Source organism: Erpetoichthys calabaricus, chromosome 5 (assembly GCF_900747795.2).
Source record: "Erpetoichthys calabaricus chromosome 5, fErpCal1.3, whole genome shotgun sequence".
In the NCBI taxonomy this organism is placed as follows: domain Eukaryota; kingdom Metazoa; phylum Chordata; class Cladistia; order Polypteriformes; family Polypteridae; genus Erpetoichthys; species Erpetoichthys calabaricus.
This window is the reverse complement of record NC_041398.2, coordinates 131,945,286-131,970,724: the sequence shown is the minus strand read 5'-3', so window position 1 is coordinate 131,970,724 and position 25,439 is coordinate 131,945,286. Positions and strand designations below refer to the sequence as shown.

At 41.6% G+C, this 25,439-nt stretch overlaps 1 protein-coding gene across 1 annotated transcript in view; it reads left to right on the top strand.

The window, feature by feature from the left end:
* The window catches only part of LOC127528037 (uncharacterized), a 154,369-nt gene extending 130,435 nt beyond the window's left edge, over window positions 1-23,934 (top strand). Inside the window, exon 2 of the mRNA XM_051928678.1 lies at window positions 23,103-23,934. Within this exon, the coding sequence (XP_051784638.1) occupies window positions 23,103-23,784 (682 nt within the window). The 3' untranslated portion in view covers window positions 23,785-23,934. The remainder of the gene's footprint in view (window positions 1-23,102) is intronic.
* The last annotated feature ends 1,505 nt before the right edge of the window (window positions 23,935-25,439 follow it).

Sequence of the window (25,439 nt, the reverse complement as noted above, 5' to 3'; positions counted from 1 at the left end):
GGTGACCACGGGCCCCTACAGGGATGAGCTTCCAAGCTCTGTACCCATGGTCCCCATAGGTGCGGCCCCCACGTGGTCTGGGGAAGGCGTAAGCCCTCTTCTGGTCCTCCAGGGTGTCCTGGAAGGGTCGCCCCCCCCAGCCACCTGCAACAATGTATACTGTATGTTTCGTCCCAAGCTCCCTTTTTCTTAGGTCAGCAGAATACAAGTTTTACATCTTGTGAATCTTTGTTGACAACACTCCTATGTGCAGAAGTTCCACTTCTGGATACCAAAAGAAGAATACAAATGAGACTGAGAAATTGAAAATGAGTATGGAGATTTTAAAAGTCTAATGACTATACATAATTCAACCATTTAGAGTTTTTTCAGGTCTAGTGATTGGGCCTGTCATGGTGCATTTTGTCTTGCTGTTAACAACCACATGACTCAATTATGCATTTCAGCCTCCAGAATTTTTGTTTTTTCTATTTATTTCTGTTTCAGGTCAATATGACACATATGACATTCCCTTTGTGAATTCATTTGTGATACTGCAGGCCTTCACTTGAAAGACAATATAATGTTGCAGTGATCTTGAATTAGTTAAGGAAAATTAGAAAAAAAAAACAAAGCTATTAATAGAGAACAGTAGGAAAAGGCACATTCTACTGTGGATGCCATTACCTGGCCTGGATGACTTGTTAGTCCATTCTTTGCTCAGGATACACTACAATATAGTAGGAATAACCCAGGCCGCTAGCTGGCAGTAACAATATCTGCTGGCATGTATTAAAATTTCGAAAAACTACTGTAGATTCTACAGGAGCCTTTGTGGGATGGAAGTTAGCTTAGAAGTGCTTCCTAGGAATATTTCTATAAGAAGACTTATAACAGCTTCCATATTCTCAGTTAGTGGGGACTGGAGTTAGGAGTAGAGCATATACAAGGGTTTAGCTGTCAAGAAGAAAGAAGAGGCCACTGATTTGAGGAAGGAGAAGGCCAGGCAGTACTGACGAACATATTACATTCAAAAGTTGTGTATGAGTTTAGGTCAGTGTTGTCACAGTAGTGTAACAGTGTACTAAAGTAATGATGTGGTATCATCACCTTGCACAAGAGAAATGGGATTTTCACTTCCTAGCTAACACAGAACGTTAGACCCCGTAGGAGCAGAAACTAACATATGTGGAAGAAGAAACAGTTAAAACAAGTTCTGATAAACTGTAAATAACAATGTAATTATGGTATCTTTTATTATCCGAAAATAGGACTGGTGTGTGTTAAAAGTGATTGTTTAGTTCAGCTCTATAACATAGTCATGTAAATGTTGTGGGCATAATTCATAAGTCATAATAAAACAACCTGTTGTACTGTATGTGGAGAAGTCCCAATATATAGTATATTTAGTTTGTGTATATTCAATAAATTGTTCCAGATTGGTGCTCTTAAAAGTAATTATTGCTCAAGCTTTGTTGAACCAAAAGAGCCAGATAGTTAGGGTTTGAGTAATGCCAGTGTTCATTTGTTGACAGGATAGTATGAGAAAATAACAATTAGTATTTTTGTTTTTAAACATAAGAAATCATTTTCAAAATTAGGTTTTGATTTGAGACTTTATATTTATAATACAGTAATACATAGAGATACCCTTGCAGATATTATTTTATTCCATGAGTTGTTGACTACTTTATTTTTGTTTTTCCTTTTTACATTTTTAGTTTACTTCGATATTTACTGTGGAATAATTTACATATTTACACTTATAAAACAAATCTCCCACAGTAAAATCTGTTTAAATATCTACTATTTTTTGACTTCTGTTACAACACAGATGCCAGCATTAGAATCATTATTCTTGATTATTTAATCAGTACTTGTGAAAGCTCAGTTATGCTCAGAATATATTTTTATAGATTTCTTTTTTTTGCATCCAGCAAGATTTCACTCAAGCTGGGAGAATTCTTCACGGGTCAGGGTGAGGCCACCTTGTTGCAGCATTATGCCTGATCATGCTATGTCTAGTCTGTAGATAAACAGAGAGACTGCTGTCTCCAGTGATGTCAAAACCTTACTTTTAACAAGCTATAAATTCAACACCATCGACAAGACACATATTCTAAAATACTGGCCTCATAGCAGGAAGCTATAATACAATAAACACAGGACTGGAAATGCACAAAGGTTTAATTCAAAAATAATTTTGGATCAAAAAGTAGAAAACTACAGCATATCTGAATTGTTTCAAACCCTTTTATTTAATGATTAAAATCATTTTTCCCTCGAATACATAAAAATGGTAAGTGACAGAAGAATATATTTAACCGTGAAGTAGTCCAAAAATTATCACCTCAAAGGCAACTGGATATTAATACTTGATATTTGAGAACATTTTTCTCATTTAAAACAATTCATAATACCTTAATAGAGTTAAATCACAAAATTAATCACACATTACTTATTCACATATGGCCTGGTTTAAAGCAAGAAAATTTAAAAGGGCACGGTTTAATAAATATGACTTTGCACCCTGTGTTGGCTGGGATTGGCTCCAGCGGGTTGGATAATGGATGGATGGACGGATGGCATTCTTCAGTTGTCCCAACTTGAACAAATGCAGAATTACTGAAAATGCCTCTCATCACTAATTATTACTCATGTGATTTGTCTCCAGTATATTTTCTAAAAATCTGTTTGTAAATATTGATACAGTGCCCATGGTGTATCTACAGATTCAATTTCATTTCAGTTATTTTTATACTAGGGGGCTCTGCCCCCTGCTCACTTCGCTCACCAACCCCTGGTCTTGGGTAACCCGAAATATATGTTAAAGAGATTATTGTCTGTCTTGGTAATTGTTACATATGTATCATGTTCACCGTCACGACATCTGTAGGTCTGTGTAATATATGTAAATGACAATAGCAGTTTAATTGTTATGTTATGTAAGTATAGAATGTCTTTGAGTTTGCACAGATCTATGTATGAGATATATTGGAGTGTAAAGGTGTAGATGACGTACAAAGGATATCTTCATACACCACATTTGTAGTAAAGATGGCGTGTTGTCCTTGAATGAGATTTCCTTGGTATAGATTTATTATAATCTTGACGTTAACGTCACATGCATGCCGAACTCTTGAGAAGGCTACATAAAGTTGTCCATGTCTAAATACAGGCTCAGAGAGGTAAAGGCCGACTCTGTCCATGGTCTGTCCTTGGGATTTGTTGATTAGGTATACGTTGTTTACCATTAGCAATATGGATAATTGCACTTAATGTTAAAATTACCTATTTCCGTTAGTTGAACTCTTTCGTTTCTGAGCCGTGGCTCCTTCGCTTGCGGTGCATAGGCGCATGCACCTTCCGTACTATCTCGTGTTTGACTATGCTGTGTTTTGTGGACGTTTGGGGACTCAGTACTTTTTCTGTTTTGACTGTGGGGCGGGACACGGAAGCCTGTTCTGTTTGTGTTTTCTGTGAGTACTTATAGTGTTGTATTACTGTAATGTGATTCACATATGCTGTGGATTCGGGATCTTCGGGGCTTCTGTACTATCTCGGGTTTTTACTTGCAGTGCTTTAGAAGCGTGTTGTATGCGCCTGCACCTTCCGCACTATGTCGGGTTTGACTATGCTGTGTAGTGTGGACGTGTAGGGTTTTGTACTCTCTTGAGAAGGCTACATAAAGTTGGTTAAGACTGTGTTGTGGTAATCCGGCCGGGTTAATGGTGTTTCTCGTTTTGGAGCCGTGACCGTGACTCCATTAGTTACACATTGTTTACTGTTAGTAATATGGATAATTGCACGTACTGTTAAAATGACTTATTTCCGTTAGTTGAGCTCTCTCATTTCTGAGCTGTGGCTCCTTCGCTTGCGGTGTATAGGCGCATGCGCCATCCGTACTATCTCGGGTTTGACTATGCTGTGTTTTGTGGACGTTTGGGGACTCCGTACTTTCTCTGGTTTGACTGTGGGACAGGACGCCGAAGCCTCTTCTGTTTGTGTTTTCTGTGAGTACTTATAGTATTGTATTACTGTAATGTGATTCACATATGCTGTTGAGTCCGGATCTTTGGGGCTTCTGTACTATCTCGGGTTTTTGCTTGCGGTGCTTTCGAAGCGCATTGTAGGCGCCTGCACCTTCCGTACTATGTCGGGTTTGACTATGCCGTGTAGTGTGGATGGTGTGGACGTGTAGGGTTCTGTACTGTCTTGAGAGGGCTACATAGAGTTGTCCATGTGTAAATTGCTTAATATTGTATTACTGTAATGTGATTCACATATGTTGTGGAGTTCGGATCTGTGGGGTTTCTGTACTATCTCGTGTTTATTCTTGAGGTGTGTTAGAAGTGCGTGGACCATGCTGTGTAGTGTGGACGTTTAGTTCAGAAGCGTGTTGTAGGCGCCTGCACCTTTTGTACTTTCCCGCGCCTTCCGTACTATCTTTGTGGACCTGTGGGGCCTCCATAGCCTCTTCCGTTTGACTCTGGGGTGCAGTGCAGAATCCTCTTTTTTGTGTGGCTGTGTTGTTAGTTGTTAGCTATGGGCGCGTTGTTGCTTCTTTTCTTATTTACGTTAGTTGAGCTCTTTCGTTTTTGAGCCGTGACTCCTTCGTTCGCGGTGGATCAGACTTCGTTTGCGGTTTATGAGATGCGCGCTGTAGGCGCCTGCGCACTATGTCTCCTGCGTCCATCGCCATGTACCTGGGTCCGTGCCTTCCGGTTTACCATTCTCGGTTAGTAATATGGATAGCGCTCATCACTGAGGGCTGTGACAAGTTCACAGGTAGAAACAAATGGAAACAAAAAATATTTTCAGATCACCAATAAAAACAACATATCTAAATCTGTTTTGACGTGTGATATTCAAGTCATGTAACACACAGTACAACATTCACACTTTACAGTTATACTTGTACAATCTGGTAGCTTTGAAGCGCACTTTCTTCTCAGTGTTATCTGAGTAGTTAATCCTTGTTGCCTCACTTATTTCTCTAGTTATCTGGATTTATTCTGCAGTCTTATCAATGTCTTTGTATAGCTTGCACAATGTACCGATATCAACAAGGGTTTTTTCTGGGTGTTTTACCTTCCTTCTACACCACAAACACAAATTCTGTACAGGGTAGGCACAAATTCCTTATTGCATTTTAATTAAAGTTAATAGATAAACTATGTTTATGCTGCACTCCAACCTCTGCACACATTTTAATATTTTCCCAAGTTTTTCTGGACAACATCTTCCATTTTGACAAATCAGTTTTCAATAAATTAGTCTCAGAAATACAATAATTTGCTTTTAAGGACATCCACTATCATCAATGAGGAGATGAAGGATGTTAATTTTTCACGATTGCATATTCCTTCTTCAAATGATTCATCTCTTACCTTCCTAACAGGAGTTTAAATTAAACTAGCAAATTATGAGCAATCAGAAGTTCTCTTCGATTTACATTGCTTTAATTTCAAGGTGCTGCATGGAGAGTTTGTCTTTTTATGGACGACATCCATCTACATTTAACTAAATTTCATTCTAATGGCTTTAAGGCTTAGTGAAATGTATGGATTCATCTCCATTAATATTTGTTCAGGTAAGAAAATAAACTAAAAACTGAGTTTTGGATAAACTGTTCTTGTTTATTTATTATTGAGGAACAATGTTAAGAATGAGGGTCGTTCATATGCTGTTATTGAGGAACAATGTTAAGAATGAGGGTCGTTCATATGTTGTAAAGAAACACAGCGGGGGTGGGGGGGGGGGTGTTTAAATGAACAGATTTATTTTACACCAACAAGAGTGTGACAGATGGGACAATAAGACAATAGCGTTAAAGAAGCACAGTGAAGTTTATTATTTTACACACTTTCATTTATCTCAATAAGCAGTTTTATGCGTTACACGATCATAGGACAGGAATAGTTTAAGATACTGTCCTCGTATTGTGACTAAGGAAATCAGAATAACATGATATGTGTACTTGTGGAGGAACTGGTGAATTATCTTTAGTTTTTAGAACATCATGAGTAAAGTAGAAAAATATAGTAATGTATATGATACTGTGACTTTATTGAGTAGTGCCTGCATTCATTATTGCTATATATAACACAACTTTCGTAACTGTTTTTATGATGCATTTTACCTTGAAAGTATTATTCATTCATTAAGCCAAATAATGACATCTAAGTGTTACATACAATATATTTCTTTTGTATTGTCATTTGCGAATTGATGCTTTGCATTTTGTTTCTGGTTCTTGTTTCATGGTCACAAGTCAACAATGATGGAATCGTGTTGTCTGGTTTTCCTTTTCACTGTGAAACACAAACTGTCCATCCATCCATCCATCCATCCATGCTCTTCCGCTTATCCGAGATTGGGTTGCGGGAGCAGCAGCTTGAGCAGAGATGCCCAGACTTCCCTCTCCCCGGCTACTTCTTCTAGCTCTTCCGGTAGAATCCTGAGGCGTTCCCAGGCCAGGCAAGAGACATAGTCCCTCCAGCGTGTCCTGGGTCTTCTCCGGGGCCCCCTCCCGGTTAGACGTGCCCGGAACACCTCACCAGGGAGGCGTCCAGGAGGCATCCTGATCAGATGCCCGAGCCACCTCATCTGACTCCTCTCGATGCGGAGGAGCAGCGGCTCTCTGTCTCTGGGGATGACTGAGCTTCTCACCCTATCTTTAAGGGAAAGCCCAGACACCCTGCGGAGGAAACTCATTTCAGCCGCTTGTATTCGCAATCTCGTTCTTTCGGTCACTACCCATAGCTCATGACCATAGGTGAGGGTAGGAGCGTAGATTGACTGGTAAATTGAGAGCTTTGCCTTAAAAGCTCAGCTCCTTTTTCACCACGACAGACCGATGCAGAGCCCTCATCACTGCGGACGCTTCACTGATCCGCCTGTCGATCTCACGATCCATTCTTCCCTCACTCAGGAACAAGACCCAGAGATACTTGAACTCCTCCACTTGGGGCAGGATCTCGCTCCCAACCCTGAGAGGGCACTCCACCCTTTTCCGGCTGAGGACCATGGTCTCGAATTTGGAGGTGCTGATTCCCATCCCAGCCGCTTCACACTCAGCTGCGAACCGATCCAGAGAGAGCTGAAGATCATGGCCATGGGGCTCAGCTGGGCACAGCCCGAAAAGGTAACGTGGGTCCCCCTTCCCATGGGCTCACCACCTATGGGAGGGGCCAAGGAGGTCGAGTGCAGTGTGAGTTGGGTGGTGGCCGAAGGCGGGGACCTTGGCGGTCTGATCCTTGGCTACAGAAGCTGGCTCTTGGGACGTGGAATGTCACCTCTCTGAAGGGGAAGGAGCCTGAGCTAGTGCGCAAGGTCGAGAAGTTCCGGCTAGATATAGTCGGGCTCACCTCGACACACAGCTTGAACTCTGGAACCAATCTCCTTGAGAGGGGCTGGACTCTCTACCACTCTGGAGTTGCCCCCAGTGAGAGGCGCCGAGCGGGTGTGGGCATACCTATTGCCCTCCGACTTGGAGCATGTTCATTGGGGTTTACCCTGGTGGACGAGAGGGTAGCCTCACTCCGCCTTCAGGTGGGGGGACGGGTCCTAACTGTTGTTTGTGCATATGCACTGAACAGGAGTCTGGAGTACCCACCATTTTTGGAGTCCCTGGAGGGGGTGCAAGAGGGCATACCTTCTGGGGACTCCCTCGTTCTGCTGGGAAACTTCAATGCTCACGTGGGCAATGACAGTGAGACCTGGAAGGGCGTGATTGGGAGGAATGGCCCCCCTGATCTGAACCCGAGCGGTGTTTTGTTGTTGGACTTCTGTGCTCATCACGGATTGTCCATAACGAACACCATGTTCAAGCATAATGGTGTTCATATGTGCACTTGGCACCAGGACACCCTAGGCCTCAGTTCAATGATCGGCTTTGTGGTCGTGTCATCGGACTTGTGGCCACATGTCTTGGACACTCGGGTGAAGAGAGGGGTGGAGCTGTCAACTGATCACCACCTGGTGGTGAGTAGGCTTCGATGGTGGGGGAGGAAACACAAACTGAAGATGGGTAAAATGTTCAATATCTAACCATACTGGAATAACATTTACTCAGTTCACATTTTCAAAGCTTTTCAGCAAGTTGCACTTTGTCTGACCAATAGTGAGAAGTTAAGCAAGGCAAGATGTAATAGGTATGTAAACGACTTCCTCTAAATGTTAACTATTTCAGATAGTTTTTTTAAAGACATTTTTAAAAAATTAATTTAAAAAAACTTTTTAAAAAGCACATTTGCTGAAATTAACAAGTAGGTTCCTGCACTTGTTGTTTTTACTGCAATGCATTTATTCAAATAGTGAAAGACAGACAGACAGATAGATGTTATCAAGTCAATATTCTCACATTCAATCACATAGGACTCATTTTCCAGTTTCCTAGCCTACAGAAAGCAGAATTTGAGGTGATTAATTCCATTTTTACTATATGAAGTATTCCCCACTTCATATGTATGTAATATTGGTATAGGTTTTAATTTATTACATTTTTCTTTATTATCATTTTACTTTCTTTTTAAAATGTCGGTCAGCCAGTCATTGTTCAACCTGCTATGTCATTACCTTAATTATTTAAACTTTAAAATTCACTCAATCAGATATATTTTTATTGTGTATATTTGCTCAGTATTTTTCAGTTTTATAAATATTTTAAAGTAATCCTATATTTTGATGTCAAACATCATTTTTATTTTGTATATTGTCTTTCCCACAGTGAACACAATCCAAGAGAGCTTTAAAATATTCCACTGATTTCTTTTACTAGAACTCTGGTAAATGAACTAACTAATGGTGCTATGTAAATAAAAGGCATTAATATTATTAAGGTTAGTTAGTAAAATGGACTTGGCCTACAACATAATGCTTTATGAATTGAACTCATTAGGTCAAAGAGAGAAAGGCGGAAAATAACCAATATCAAAGATTTCTAAAGATGTCTAAGCTGACTTTTATTCATATGTTTTGTGTTACTGTTTAGCATACACTATGTTGTACCTCAGTATGCTGTTCTATCCATCCAAAAAGCTATTTTTAGAACTAGTTTATACTATTACAGGATTAAAGGATACTTTAGCTTGTCTAGGCAACATTGGTCTTAGGCCAAAATACAACCATGATGGTCTTTGCATGTCATATACATACATGTGATCAAAGAATAATCATCACTTAAGCTAAAGCTGCAATTTTTTTTGATGTGGCAGGAAATCAAATTGTCGAGAGAAACATGAATAAACAGATAATGTGTAAATGTCACACACATAGTAGGCTGGAACTTGAACGCAACCCACTGTTATCTGTGAGGTAGCAGTGCTAATTTCTGTGTCAACATGCCAACCTTTTAAATCACTGAAAATTTTACTAACACTCTTTTAATTTATAGTCCATACCTGCATGTGCTTTCCTCTATATATTCCAATTTTCCTCCCACATTCCCAAAAATGACAGATTAGTTTCCTAATTGACCTGAGGTTGAGTATGGGAGTGTACATGAGTGGTCACAGTGAAAGTCTGGAGCCGAGTGCTGGGCATTTCTCAGGCTTGTCGTATTGCTGCCATGACTGGCTCAGTCCCTGCAACCAATGATTTACGCAGGTTTGAGACTGCATTACTGACTTTCCTTAACTTTTTCACATGCTGTTAATTATAAACATGTATTACCTAACAAACAATGCAGAAAAAATATTGATTACTGTACAAAAATATTACTTAATGTATAAAAGAAAAAAACAGGTCTATGTAGGTAAACATTTAATGGTTTGCTAAATTATACATCCATCCATTTGCTAAACCTGCAACCTCAAACAGAAGACTAGAACCATTTGTGACTGGAGCCCCAGTCCACCACAAGGGACAATTATGCACAGCCTTCCAACGACTGACTCTCAATTTAAAATCCAAACTGGATTCCAAGTACTGTGAGAGCGCAACACTACCCTGTACACCACTGTGCCACCGGATACTAAACAAAAAAAAACAAACAACTATGATTTAAACAGCATACCTTATAAAAGGTCAAAGGGTCTGACCCTATCAAGTGTAACTGTGTATTATGAGAATGTTCCACAAGGCTCTTAATCTTCTTAGATCATTAATGTTTACTTTAGACCAGTTTTAGCAGCATTAAGATCGCAATGAGTTTTTAAATGGGTGATGGTCATCAGGATCTTTTAGCTTCTTAACCTTCAGGTCATATTTTCTATCATTACTAACAGATAACAAATGTCTCCTTGTGGGTAATATGATCAGTTGTTTAAGTTTCCCTTGTTCACTTTAAGTAACATGGTTTGGTGGCCAAAGTTTTAAAGTCTTTACTTATTTAAACTTTCAAGCATGCACATATGAGTGATCTGTTTCACTTTAATTTATATATCCTTTAATCATTAATAATATTTAGTAATACAATGACTATTGAAGAACTATTAATACATAATAAGCATATTGTATGTGATTAATTTTTCTCTAACACTATCACAGTAAAACATCACAATAGAAAGGGAAAGTTTTATGTTACGGTGCATTGAAAGTACCATACTAGTTTTGACAGAAACACTGAATTATTCATTTTCTTACATTTAAAGTAATTTTGGTATCATGGCCACTCATAGGCCTGATAGTAGTGGATGAACAAGATGTATTGGTGCCACATCAGTGTTGTTATCTCATCATATTATTTGTCACCTCATTTGGCTGTGTTTACGACCTTGTCATCCCTATCTGGAAAGGGAAGGGTGATCGCCTTGATTGCGGCAACTACATGGGGATAACAGTTGCTCACCTACCAGCGACTGGAGCAGTCTGGTTTTACACCTAAGAAGTCTACCGTCGACCGCATCCTGGCACTGAGGGTTCTCATGGAGCGCAAACACGAATATCGACAGAGTTTCTTTGCAGCCTTTGTCATTTGTACTGAGAAAAGCGCTATATAAATGTAACGAATTATTATTATTATTATTTTTCTCAAAGTATTCGACTCAGTTGATCAAGCTGCCCTGTGGGACATCCTGAGACTTCGCGGGATGCCCTCAAGGTTACTAGATATGTTGGTCGGCCTGTACACTTGTACTGTGAGTGCTGTGCAGAGTGGAGGCAGAACCTCTGTGTTTTTCCTAGTTGATTCTGAGGTTCGTCAGGGGTGTGTTCTTGCTCCTACTCTGTTCAGTGTTTGCATGGACTGGGTGTTTGGCAAGGTCTTAGGGTCCAGCGGTTGTGGGGCGTCTTTTGGTGAAAAAAGATTCACTCATCTTGACTTTGCTGACTATTGTAGTGTTTTCTAGATTGAAGTAGCGACACACTCAGAATAACATTTCGAATGCTGTTTATTGTTAACCTTGTTTTACCAACTCTCCATACAGCGTGCCTGTAAACCACACCCCTCCCTCTGGCCGTCATACGTCTCAAAAGACACAGACCATAGCAATCAACACCCAAACATAAAGCAATGGACAAAAGCATCATTAAACAATCATATACAACATTTCCCCCCCTCTCCCACCAATTGAATTAGGTGTGAAAAGAAGGTTAGAAAGTCTTGGAAGTGGGCAGGCCTTGAACGCAGTCTTGCTGCTCGAGATATTGGGGTTCCACTTCTAGCAGTGGGTTGAGGGTCCGTATTCAGGGAAAGAAGAAGGGGGGCCTGGGACATCCAAGTTGTGTCATCTGAGGTAGGGTTGCTCTTGATGAAGTTATCAGATCCTGAAGGGGCTGGCACCTTGCGCAGCCTGCTGGCATGCCACCGAGACCCATTCACTAACTGAAAGGTTGCAGGCCCAAGCTGGCTCTTAATCTGAAGGGGTGATGACCAGAAGGAGTGAAGCTTGCTAGAGTGACATGGGCGGCAGACCCTAACCCAGTCCATCACCTTGAAATTGGGAATCCGTATTCTCCTCTTCCTGTTGAAATCATGCTGGGACTTTGCTTGTCGTTTTTGCACATTTGACTCAGCTGACTTGGTGGGTGAAAAAGTTGTAGGGGGACGAAGTCTATGCAAGGGTAGTTTCAGCTCACGGCCTAGCATAAGTTTGGCTGGGGAAACCCCAGTCGTAACATGCTGAGCAGCACTATAATGCAGCAGGGTCTGTGACAGTGCTTCATTAAAAGAGAAACCCTGCGACAGGTGAGCCCTGAGGCCATTTTTTAGGCTTTGATTAAAGCGTTCAAACCCCTCCATTAGCCTGGGGGTGATAAAAGGATGTTTCAATATGGCGTATACCCCGGTTTTGGACAAAATCAGTGAACACAGCAGATGTGAACTGCGGACCATTATCCGTTGTAATGCGTTTTGGTAAACCCCAGCGAGCAAACAGTGTGTCCAGGAAACCAATGAGGGACTCCGCTGTGACTGAGCCCATTGGAGTGACCTCTGGCCACTTTGCATGGAGGTCGTATGCTACTGCCAAGTAACGCTGGTGATGTGGCACACCTTTTAATTCGCCACAGATATCAACTTGAATGTGCTACCAAGGCTGATCAGGCCAGGTCAAGGGTTGGAGAGGAGGCATTGGTTGGGGCCCAGTCTTACCACTTGTTAAGCATGGTGCACAGTTGCGCACCAGCTCCTCTAAGTCACGGTCAATGCCAGGCCACCAGACTAGGTCCCTGCAGTGTTGCTTTAGTTTCACAATTCCGAGGTGGCCCTGATGAGCCATGGCCAGGACCCGACCCCTGAGGCTGCTGGGCACAACCGTGCGATGTCCACGAGCAAGACAAGTCTCATTCCAACACGAAAGCTCATCTTTAAATCGGATGTAAGACTGGAGGTTAGGGGGCACTCTCCAATGGCCAGCCATTAGCAACATACTGTCATAGGACTGTGAAAACTGGATCCAATGCAGATTCTTTTGTAAGTTCCTGGAGTGATACCATATCTTGGAGTGGAGAGTGCAGCAAGTGAATCAGATCCTCCTCATGATCAATTTGCATAGTGGTAGGGGGATGAAAAACAGAACGTGACAACAAATCAACCACTACATTGTCTCGTCTTGGGGTAAACTGTAACTTAAAATTGTACCTCTGGAGACGCTCACCCAAGCGGTGCATGCGCAGCAGAATGTGACCTGAACCAGCAGAGGACATCAAAGATGTTAGGGCCTGATGGATCAGTTCTTAAAGTAAATGGACGCCCATACAGGTAGGTATGCCACTTTTCACAGGCCCATACACATGCAAGTGCCTCCCTCTCCCCTACTGAGTATTTCTGTTCAGCAGGGCTCAATGCACGGGAAGCAAAAGCCACAGGCTTCTCCACTCCATCTTGTAACTGTGAAAGAACTGCACCTACTGCTGAAGCAGATGCATCACAAGTTACAATAGTTGGACTTAACATGTGCCAAGATTGGTGAAGTAGTAAGCAACTCTTGCAAAAGGCTTATGCACAGTCCGCCGATCAACTCCAGGATGCCTCTTTTTTAAGCAGCTGCCGAAGGGGCGTAGTGAGTGCAGAGTATTGTGGCATGAATCTCATGTAGTACCCTGTCATCCCCAGAAATGAGGCAACTGTGAAGCTGAAGTAGGTGCTGGAACACGCTGAATGGCCTCCACATTCGACTGAAGGGGTGATAAACCTTGAGTTGACAAGCGGAACCCAATAAAGTCCACTTCATGTGCAGCAAACAGGCACTTATCTGCATTTAAGGTAAGGTTGTGGTGGCTAAGAGTTGCAAAGGTTGCTTGCAGACGTTCATCATGGACAGCATTATCTGGCCCATTTACTACAATGTCATCCAAGTAAACAACCACCCCTGGAATTCCTGCCAGGATAGTGGACATTATTTTTTGGAAACAACTGGGAGCGGGGCACAGGCCAAATGGCATTCTGGTATAATGAAAAATTCCAACGTGGGTGGTGAATGCAGTCAAATACCTGCTGTCCTTGAACTTGAAGATAACCTTGATGAAGGTCGAGCTTTGAAAAAGCCATTAAGCCATGGAAGTGAGTGGTGAGCTCTTCGATGGTTGGTAAGGGGTAACGATCAGGGATGATAGCCTGATTTACTGCCCTTAAATCCACACATAACCACAGCCCTCCTGACTTTTTTTTTTGCTATGACCAAATTCGATGTCCAGGGGGAGGCATGAATTGGATCTGTAATGCCATCTGTCAGGAGATGTTGTAGTTCTGTTGTGACAGCATCCCACAGAGCTAGGGGCACACACCGCAGTGGTTGAATAACAGGAGTGACACTTGTATTAAGCAGGAACTTGTGCGTAAATGTGTTAAGATGTCCTAAGCCAGTGAACAGGGTAGGCCATTTCTGATGCCACAGTGATGTCACATTCAGTATAGATAATCCATCATTGTCCAGTAGTGTGAACTCTAGACTGGTGAACAAGTCCAGGCCCAAAATATTGCTACATTGTCTTGTGATATGGAAAGGAAAATCAGACACAGTGTATTTGCCATACGTTACAGTGCAGCGCACAATCAATCAATTCTGGAACTGCCATATCCGTAGAGGGAAAGGTTACGTGGCTGAAGTGGTAAGTGCGATAAGAATGTTGTATAGGTGGCCATGTTTAGAAGTGACACTTTTGCTCCTGTGTCAAGCAGAAGAGGAATGCAAACATCATCCAGGTACACGGCACAGGAACGAAACCCGGGTAGAGAGGAACAGACTGTGTGAATAACTGCAGGGGAAGACTCAGCAGAGCATTGTTTTTGCTGTGTACAGTTACTATTTCCAGGGTCTGGTGCTGACCAACACCATTTTGCGAAATGATTGGGTTTTCGACAACGCCTACATATTTGTCCTCGTGCAGGGCAATCCATGGCATGAGACATATGTCTAGTAGAACCACCATTTCCACAGCGCTGGCGAGACTGAGCTGTATGAGGTCTCATCTGCTGTACTGATGCTTGAGACTGACAGTCAGATGCACAGTTACACTCCACGCCCTGTGGCTCATTCACTGTCCGAACAGCAGTTAAGGGATTCGCAGACGGCATCTGTATTTCACTTATTTTATGTGCACATTGAGAAGATGATTCTATTTGGCACGCAATAGTCAACGCTTTAATGAGCGTCAAGTCATCATCCTCCAAAAGAAGCCTCTCACGCACCAGAGGAAGAGCAGTTTTTTCAATCAGTTGGTCTCTAATCATTTCATCACGAAGAAGGTCAAATTTACAAGACGCGGCTAAACCCTTTAAGTTAGTCACATACTGCGAAATAGACTCACCAGCACGTTGTGTCCGCTGACAGAACTGTAGCAGTTTCAAAAGGACGTTTTGCTTTTTTGTAAAGTGGCCATCAAGGAGCCCAATAGCGGCTTCGTATGTGTCAGTGTTGCCGAGAGTCTGGAAGACGCGGAGTCCTTCTGAGCCGAGGCAATGCAGGAGATTGGCTCTTTTTCTAGCACTAGCAACTGCGTCCAAACCCACCGCAAGCATGTACGTTTGAAATGAAGACTTCCATCTGTCCCACAGAACAGGAGCTTCACCCAGCTGAGGCAAGAAAGGCTTGGGGGGTGGCAGTGAAACAATTGGGACATTTTCAGCCATGCTCGTTCACCAAATGTAGTGTTTTCTAGATTGAAGTAGCGACACACTCAGAATAACGTTTCGAATGCTGTTTATTGTTAATGTTGTTTTGCCAACTCTCCATACAGCGTGTCCCTAAACCACACCCCTCCCTCCGGCCATCATACGTCTCAAAAGACACAGACCATAGCAATCAACACCCAAACATAAAGCAATGGACAAAAGCATCATTAAACAATCATATACAACAACTATGCTGTGATCTTCATGGTGTCAATGGAGGCTCTGAGAAACTCAGCGAGGAGTTTGAGTGTCTGGGCTTATGAGTGTCCTGGATAAAAGCCAAGATCCAGGCCTTTAATGACCTTTTAGGCACAGCCATCAGCAGTGTGTCTGTCTGCGGTGAGAGTGTTGACCTGGTCGAGAGGTTTACTTACCTCAGCAGTGACATTCATGTCTCTGGTGACTCTTCCTATTAAGTCAGCTGGATATCCAAATGGTAATATACGGTATGTATAGTACAGAAAAATAGTGCCTTTTACTAGAGTGTTGTCCTGGGGCATTTTTTGTATGAAATAGTGGTGGAGCCGTATCAAAATTATCTTATATGTATGAAGACCTCGCTAACATTAACATTAACTTACATAATTAATAATATCTGTGCCTCTTTTGCTAATATCTACTGTGACATGCATGCTCATGCACCTTTTAAATCACAAAAAATCAAAAAACAAGAATGCTGGTGCTTGGTCTGTCTCGATTGGCATCATATCACTGTGATACATTTTGAAGATGCCATTATACAGCATAACAAAGTACTGCAATATACACTGATCAGCCACAAAATTAAAACCGCTTACAGGTGAAGTAAATAACATTGATTATCTTGTTACAATGGCACCTTTCAAGGGGTGGGATATATTAGGCAGCAGGTGAACAGTCAGTTCTTGAAAGTGATGTGTTAGAAGCAGGAAAAATGGTTATTAGGATATTAGTGACTTTGACAAGGACCAAATTGCAATGGCTACATGAATAGATCAGAGCATCTCCAAAACAGCAGGTCTTTTGGGAGTGTTTCCCTTATGCAGTGGTTATTACTTACCAAACATCATCAACTGGCAACAGGGTCCTGGGCACTCAAAGCTAGCTCTTCTGGTCTGATCCCACAGAAGAGCTACTGTGGCACAAATTGCTGATAAATGTAATGCTGACCATTTGAGAAAGGTGTCAGAACAAACAATGAGTTGCTGCCTACTGCATTAAAGGGTGTGTAGTTGCAGACCGATCATTGTGCCCACGTGCATGAGACCTGGACGATGGATCAATGCAAGGATGTGATTGGCTTGATGAATCTTTTTTTTTTTTTTACATCATATCGATGGTTGGATTTATGTGCATTGTTTCCCTGGCAAGGAGATGGAAACAAGATGCACTAGGGGACGAAGGTAAGCCAGTGGAAGCAGTGTGATGCTCTGAGCAATGTTCTGCTGGGAAACCTTGGGTCCTAACAGTCATGTGAATGTTACTGTTAATTAATGTTGTCTTATTTTAATTTCTTATTTTGTCTTTTATTTTTCTTCTCTTCATTATGTAAAGCACTTTGAGCTACTTTTTGTATGAAAATGTGCTATATAAATAAATGTTGTTGTTGTTGTTGTTGTGACATGGACCACCTACCAAAAGATTGTTGCAGATCATGTACACCCCTTCAAATCAATCCTATGCCCTGATGGCAGTGGTTACATTCAGATGGATAATTTGCCCAGCCACACTGCAAAAATTGTTAAGGAATAGTTTGAGGAGGCGGGCACGGTGGCGCAACGGTAGCGCTGCTGCCTCGCAGTTAGGAGACCCGGGTTCACTTCCCGGGTCCTCCCTGCGTGGAGTTTGCATGTTCTCCCCGTGTCTGCGTGGGTTTCCTCTGGGCGCTCCGGTTTCCTCCCACAGTCCAAAGACATGCAGGTTAGGTGGATTGGTGATTCTAAATTGGCCCTAGTGTGTGCTTGGTGTGTGGGTGTGTTTGTGTGTGTCCTGCGGTGGGTTGGCACCCTGCCCGGGATTGGTTCCTGCCTTGTGCCCTGTGTTGGCTGGGATTGGCTCCAGCAGACCCCCATGACCCTGTGTTCGGATTCAGCGGGTTGGATAATGGATGGATGGATAGTTTGAGGAACATGACAAAGTGTTCAATGTGTTAACTTGGCTTCAAGTTAACCTGGTATAGCATTCATGGGATGTGCTTGAAAAACAAACCTGATCCATCAAGGCCACACATCACAACTTACAAGACATAAAGTCCTGGTGCTAGATACCACAGGACACCTTCAGAGATCTGGTGGAGTCCATACCTTGATAGGTCAAAGCTGTTTTGTCAGCACAAGGGGGACCTACACAGTATTAGGCAGGAGATTTTAATGTTGAGGCTGAAGAGTGGAGATTTAAACACTAAATAAAGTGAGAGCCTTGCAACCACCCACTGCTCAGGAAAATCTATAGGCTTATAACTGCCTAATTTGAAACAGCAGCATCTCTGGTTTAGACATAAATGACTTTGAGGTGAAAAGTACAAGCCACAATAACATGGAAAGAACACACAGACTACACACTATGCACAATTTAAACTGTACTGTGTAGCACTGTTTGTTAGCAGCTCTAACTACCATGTGGGCAGTTACTTACTGGTCAACTCAAGGCCAGCAACAAATTGAAATAATGTTTCTCTACAAACACGCCTGTTCTTCCCATACCACAAAGTGGAAGGAGCATATGTAGGCATCCTTGATGCATATTTCAAATTTAACATGGTTTTTAATTAATAGTGGTGGATGAAAATCAAGATTCATTATAACGTCTTGTGAAAAGTGCTTTCCAGGTATAGATTTTTTTTTTAATTACTATGGCTACCTTTAAGGGAACAAATGGTATTTGACTTTTCAAACGTCTTTGCTGACATGTGCAGCATGATCACAACCTGAGAAACATTTGAACCATAAGCTCAAACGTGCAATTAAAAAAATATAACAAAAGGTGGTCTTTATTTTGCTACTGCTGATGACCTTCAAACTCCATTGCTAAAATGGAAAGTTCTGATTGAGCATGGAATATGATTACCTTCCTAGGAACATTGCTCTATGGTTTGGGAGTGAGGAGAAGTGCCCACTGTGTAACAACAGCAAATCAGGTCTCCAGCACATCTTGTCAGGATGAAAGGTTGCATTGACACAGGGGCACTATAGGAGGTGGCATAAACTAGTGTTGAGGAAGTTGGCCGAGCTATTAGAAAGTTGCAAGGTGTTGGCAAATAACACTTCAGAACTCCATCGGCCAGACATTGTATATGTTAAACAAGGTGAGACTTGACCAAAAACAGCAGCAGGAAAGTCACAGTCAGTGCTGACCCCCAGGATAGCATGGGAGAAGAGGGTGGACTTCAATAGGCAGCTGGTTTTTCCATCAGAAATCACTTAAACATCATTAAGACCAGATGCTGTAATGTGGTCTACAGCTGCCAGGAAGGTCATCACTGAATGTACCATTCCCTGGGAGGAGGGACTACCAGTAGCACATGATTACAAGTGCCTCAAGTACTATGAGTTGGCAGAAGAATGCAAAGAGGCAGGCTGGGCAACTTTCTTCAACCCAAGTTGGATTCAGGGACTTCATGGGTAAATCAGTAATCTAGCTTCTCCGGGCTACAAGTATGACTGGTGCCAACTTACAGAAGGCCATTAAGAGCTGGCAGAGGAGGTGGAGAAGGCTAGCTATTGGTTGTAGCTATGGAGGAGAGATAGTTTTTCGGACTTAACCACACAGTTAGGCCAGCTGTAGGGAGTGGCATTTGGCCACTTAAGCAGGAGATGTATTGGGTAGGGGGAGAAACATCAGTGAACGGTGGCACCAGCTGATGACACTGTAGCTGATGACCCTGCAGCTTACCTAATGGGCAGTGGCGGAGTTGCGTCAGGCAAATGCTGAGCAGGAATAACACCACCTGTACGACACAGACACACCCAAGGGTATAGAGAAAACTGCAGGCCCAATTGGTCCAGCCCCATAGCTGGAAACGTGATTGTAGCTGAAACATACAGTATTATAACAAGCATTATTTTTGTAAATAAGTAATTACATTGATCATACAATAGAAAATTGGAAAAAAATTTGTAAGGAGGCAAAACTTAGCGTTGTTATATACATTTTAAAAATTTAAGTTTAACTACTGACCACATAATTTATTTGCATAACAAGAGGTGAGGCTGTTAAAACATATTTAAACACCCAGTTTTACATTTTTAGATCCACATAAATCAATTTGATGTCTCACAAAAACTTTTAGGAACTGCATTGTTATAAAATATGAAGATATTTGGTAGCCAGTATACATCAAGATCAATTACAGGAACAGGAAAAAGGTTTGCTGATATTAGGAAAGAGCTGCCGTGACATATTTTCTCAGTTTGTAATGGAGGAAGCGATAAAGGTTGAAAGAGATCCTGAGACATTGAGTGTGCCATTTAAAAGTCTATTAATGACTGCCTAAAACATTCACAACACAATGTGATTAAGCTACATATATATGCTGGATGTAACATTCATGCCATGTAGTAAAATTTACTGCTGACTTGTTAGCAAGGGCAGTAGATGTAAAATATTAGTTTACTGAAAACTTTACAGTATTATGGTGGAGGTGTGCAAAAAACAGATAAATGGTGCGAGGCCTCGAAAATAAAAAACAAAACAAGGCCAGAGCCTTGGTTTTCCTAGATTAGGCTTCACCCTAGGCAGCCTCACTACCCAACTCCATAGGCAGGATTTAGGCCTGTCTAGGCCTAAAAATGGGAAACAGGTTCTGAATGTTCAAATAACTTTATATGTCCTAAAATATATTAAAATGTCTCTCACATGAAAGGAAAGCCATAAAAAACCTTTGGCCTGAGAAAGTCCGCAAAGAATATTTATAAAATATTTTTTTATAAACAAAATAAGACAAAAATTGCAAAAAAGGCAAAACAAGGCTAAATGACTTCACTAAAAAGTCAATCCATTACAAACAAGTCCCAATACAAAATCAAAAGTCAAAACCAACAAAACAATAGCAAAAATCCAGAATCCAAAAACAATACCAACCATAGCACAGAACTCTCCAAATTGCAACGAACCACTTAAGGATCCACTTCTAGTTTCAAAACATAAAGGCTAAAGTCAGACCTTCAGCAGTGACATCAGTGTGGTCCTGCCCACAAAACACATGGAGCATGCAAGCACAATACAGTACATACGTACACACTGAATAATAAATAAACAGAAAAATATTAACAAAAAATACATAGTTATAATAGTTTCATGAAAAAATGCATTAAAACCAACAAAGAAGGCACAAAAAAGGAAAATAAAGAAAAGTCAGGGAAAAAAACCCTTGCTGAAATTCAGCACCCAAGGTTTAAATGCTTACTGTATGTGGATATGATTGTAAAACCAATGCTTGTATCAGACAGAAAAATTCAGATTGCATGGGTGAAAGGAGGATTAAACAAAGAGATGAAAAAGATGATAGATGGAATAAAGTAGGATTGCCAAGGACACAGATATTGTGCTAGGAGAAAACTAGTAAGAAGAGATGAAGGGATCAAGGAAAAATGTGGTCAAAAGGTAGGCAAAGATCATAATAAGGATAAAAAAACTATTAACCTGAAGCAAACAGGATGTGTGAAAGTTCTTAAGCAGAACAGCACAAATAAGAAAAATAGTTTTTCGAAAACCACGTCAACCTTTTTTGTGTCTACAAACTCGCAAAACGATATGTCATTGGAGAAGATGTTAGATGTTATGTCCTGTTGTCCCTGTGACGTAATGCACTGTCGTTACCAGGGTAATAAATAAACAAATGGCTGTGCCCTTAAAAACTGGAAGTTCTGGAAATACTGAGATGAACTCATATTTATAGCAGCAATTCTTTCTATATAAAGTAAAATTGTGTTGTCATATGGGATAACATCTGTGCTAAAATGAAATAAATAAAGTGGCAATTATGAAATAAGTCAATATGGGTGCTAAAAGATTATTGGTAGCCTACTGCTTATACCAGGCAAAAGTAATCAGCAGCAAAGGATTAACCAATAGGATAAGGTTCAGCCCTTAGGTCTTGATTGACAAGTGACTAGACCATCATGAAAAGAGACCTTTCTAAATAAATAGTGTTGGCATTAAGAGAACCATTCGAAAATGTGCTGTTCAGAAAAGAAGCATTGTGAAATAAAAACTGTCTTTAAAAATATGGGCATTGTGAAATAAAACCTGTAATAATAATAAAATAATGACTTTGTATTTCATAACAATTCAGTGATTATGATTACTTAATTATTGACTTATTCATATATATAGTATCTCTATACTTTCACCCGTAGTTAAGTATTTCATAATTGCCATTTTATTAATTTCATTTTGGCACAAATGGTGATGCATAATACCAGGGCTATGGAGAATATATTGGAAAAGGTTCATGAAGAATATTTAGAACAGGGGTCCCTGGAGGGCCCCAGTGGCTGCAGGTTTTCATTCTCTTTTCTTAATTAATGACCTGTTTTTGCTGCTAATTAACTTCTTTTGAATTAATTTTATTTGACTTTCTCTTGAAGACTCAGACCCCTTAATTGTTTCTTTTTCCTTAATTAGCAGCCAAACAATAATGAGATATAAAATGACCAAAACATGACCATCAAAATGTGTAGATCACACAATATCTGAAAATAAAGAAAGGTGAAGGTCTCAGGAATGCTGATCTGCTCAGGTCCACAAAACATTTTAACAGTGTTCTTAGAAAAGTGAAAATCAACAATTTCGGAAATGTATGCTATTGCACAAACCCAGCCACAGGGGATGCACAAACCAGTGTGTTTCTTCGTGCCGGTCCCAAGCCCGGATAAATGGGGAGGGTTACATCAGGAAGGACATCCGGTGTAAATTTTTGCAAAATCAATATGCGGACAACAATACAAATTTCCATACCGGATCGGTCGAGCCCCGGGTTAACAACGACTGCCACCAGTATTGTTAGCCAACAGGGTGCTGGCGGAAATTGGGCTACTGTTGGCTGAAGAAGAAGGAGAAGAGGAGGGGGGAGACATGTCTGGAGGCAGGAGGAGAGGATGAAGGTAAACAGAGTGGAACTGAGGGTAGGAACTTTGAATGTTGGCAGTATGACTGGTAAGGGGAGAGAGTTAGCAGATATGATGGAGAGAAGGAAGGTTGATATATTGTGTGTGCAAGAGACTAAATGGAAAGGGAGTAAGGCTAGGTGAATCAGAGGTGGATTCAAATTGTTCTATCATGGTGTGGATAGGAGGAGAAATGGAGATGGGGTTATTCTGAAGGAACAGTATGTCAAGAGTGATCTGGAGGTGAAAAGAGTGTCAGACAGAGTAATGATTATGAAGCTGGAAATTGGAGGTGTGATAATGAATGTTGTTAGTGCATATGCACCGCAAGTTGGGTGTGTAATGGATGAGAAAGAAGATTTTTGGAGTGAGTTGGATGAAGTAATGAACAGTGTACCCAAGGGACAGAAAGTGGTGATTGGAGTGGATTTCAAGGGACATGTTGGAGAAGGGAACAGAGGAAATGAGGAGGTGATGGGTAGGTATGGTGTCAAGGAGAGGAATGAAGGTCAGAGGATAGTGGATTTTGCCAAAAGGATGGACATGGCTGTGGTGAATACGTATTTTAAGAAGAGGGTGAAACATAGGGTTATGTACAAGAGTGGAGGAAGATGCACACAATTAGATTACATCCTATACAGAAGAGTCAATCTGAAGGATATTGAAGACTGCAAAGTGGTGGCAGGGGAAAGTGTAGTTAAGCAGCATAAGATGGTGGTCTGTAGGATGACGTTGGAGATCAAGAAGAGGAAGAGAGTGAGGGCAGAGCCAAGGATCAAATGGTGGAAGTTGAAAAAGGAAGACTGCAAGATTGAGTTTAGGGAGAAGGTGAGGCAGGCACTGGGTGGTAGTGAAGAATTACCTGACAGTTGGGGAACTACAGCAGATTTAGTAAGGGTGACAGCAAGAAGGGTGCTTGGCGTGACATCTGGACAGAGGAAGGAGGAAAAGGATACCTGTTGGTGGAATGGGGAAGTACAAGAGAGTATACAGAGGAAGAGGATGGCAAAGAAGTGGGATAATCAGAGAGATGCAGGAAGTAGACAAGAGTACAAGGAGATAAGGCACATGGTGAAGAGAGAGGTGGTGAAGGCTAAAGAAAAGGTGTATGATGAGTTGTATGAGAGGTTGGACGCTAAGGAGGGAGAAAAGGACCTGTACTGATTGGCTAGACAGAGGGACCGAGCTGGGAAAGATGTGAAGCAGGTTAGGGTAATAAAGGATAAAAATGGAAACATACTCACAAGTGAGGAGAGTGTGTTGAGCAGATGGAAAGAGTACTTTGAGAGGCTGATGAATGAACAGAATGAGAGAGAGAAGAGGCTGGATGATGTGGAGACAGTGAATCAGGAAGTGCAACGGATTAGCAAGGAGGAAGTAAGAACAGCTATGAAGAGGATGGAGAATGGAAAAGCCGTCAAGTCCCGATGACATACCTGTGGAAGCATCTAGGAGAGGTGGCAGTGGAATTTTTAACCAGATTCATTAATGGAATCTTGGAAAGTGAGAAGATGCCTGAGGAGTGGAGAAGAACTGGTGTACTGGTGCCGATATTCAAGAATAAAGGGGATGTGCAGGACTGTAGTAACTACACGGAGATAAAATTGATGAGCCATAGAATAAACTTATGGGAAAGAGTAGTGGAAGCTAGGTAAAGAAGTGAGGTGATGATTAGTGAGCAGCAGTATGGTTTCATGCCAAGAAAGAGCACTACAGGGTGCTGATGGAGAAGTATAGAGAAGGCCAGAAGGAGTTGCATTGCGTCTTTGTGGACCTGGAGAAAGCATATGACAGGGTGCCTCGAGAGGAGTTGTGGTATTGTATGAGGAAGTCGGGAGTGGCAGAGAAGTATGTAAGAGCTGTACAGGATATGTACAAGGGAAGTGTAACCGTGGTGAAGTCTGCAGTAGGAGTGACGGATGCATTTAAGGCGGAGGTGGGATTACATCAGGGATTGGCTCTGAAACCTTTCTTATTTGCAATGGTGATGGACAGATTGACAGATGAGATTAGACAGGAGTCCTCATGGACTATGATGTTTGCTGATGACATTGTAAACTGTAGTGATAGTAGGAAGCAGGTTGAGGAGACCCTGGAGAGGTGGGGATATGCTCTGGAGAGGAGAGGAATGAAGGTCAGTAACAACAAGACAGAATACATCTGTGTAAATGAGAGGGAGGTCAGTGGAATGGTGAGGATGCAAGGAGTAGAGTTGGTGAAGGTGGATGAGTTTAAATACTTGGAATCAACAGTACAGAGTAAAAGGGAAGGTCTTCAGGACGGTAGTGAGACCAGCTATGTTATATGGGTTGGAGATGGTGGCACTGACCAGAAAGCAGGAGACGGAGCTGGAGGTAGAAGAGTTAAAGATGCTAAGATTTGCATTGGGCGTGACAAGGATGGATAGGATTAGAAGTGAGTACATTAGAGGATCAGCTCAAGTTGGACGGTTGAGAAACAAAGTCAGAGAGGCGAGATTGCACTGGTTTGGACATGTGCAGAGGACAGATGCTGAGTATATTGGGAGAAGGATGCTAAGGATAGAGCTGCCAGGCAAGAGAAAAAGAGGAAGGCCTAAGATGTGGTGAGAGAGGACAGGCAGGTGATGGGTGTAACAAAACAAGATGCAGAAGACAGAAAAATGTGGAAGAAGATGATTCGCTGTGGCAACCCCTAACGGAAGCAGCCGAAAGAAGAAGAAGATTCTATTGCACAATGACAGCAGCAAAAAGCCATGGAATTAAAGAATGGGGTTAATTAACAACAAGACTCGGCACCTAATTAAGAAACTGTTTGGAGTGAAATTGGTTGGAGTTTGT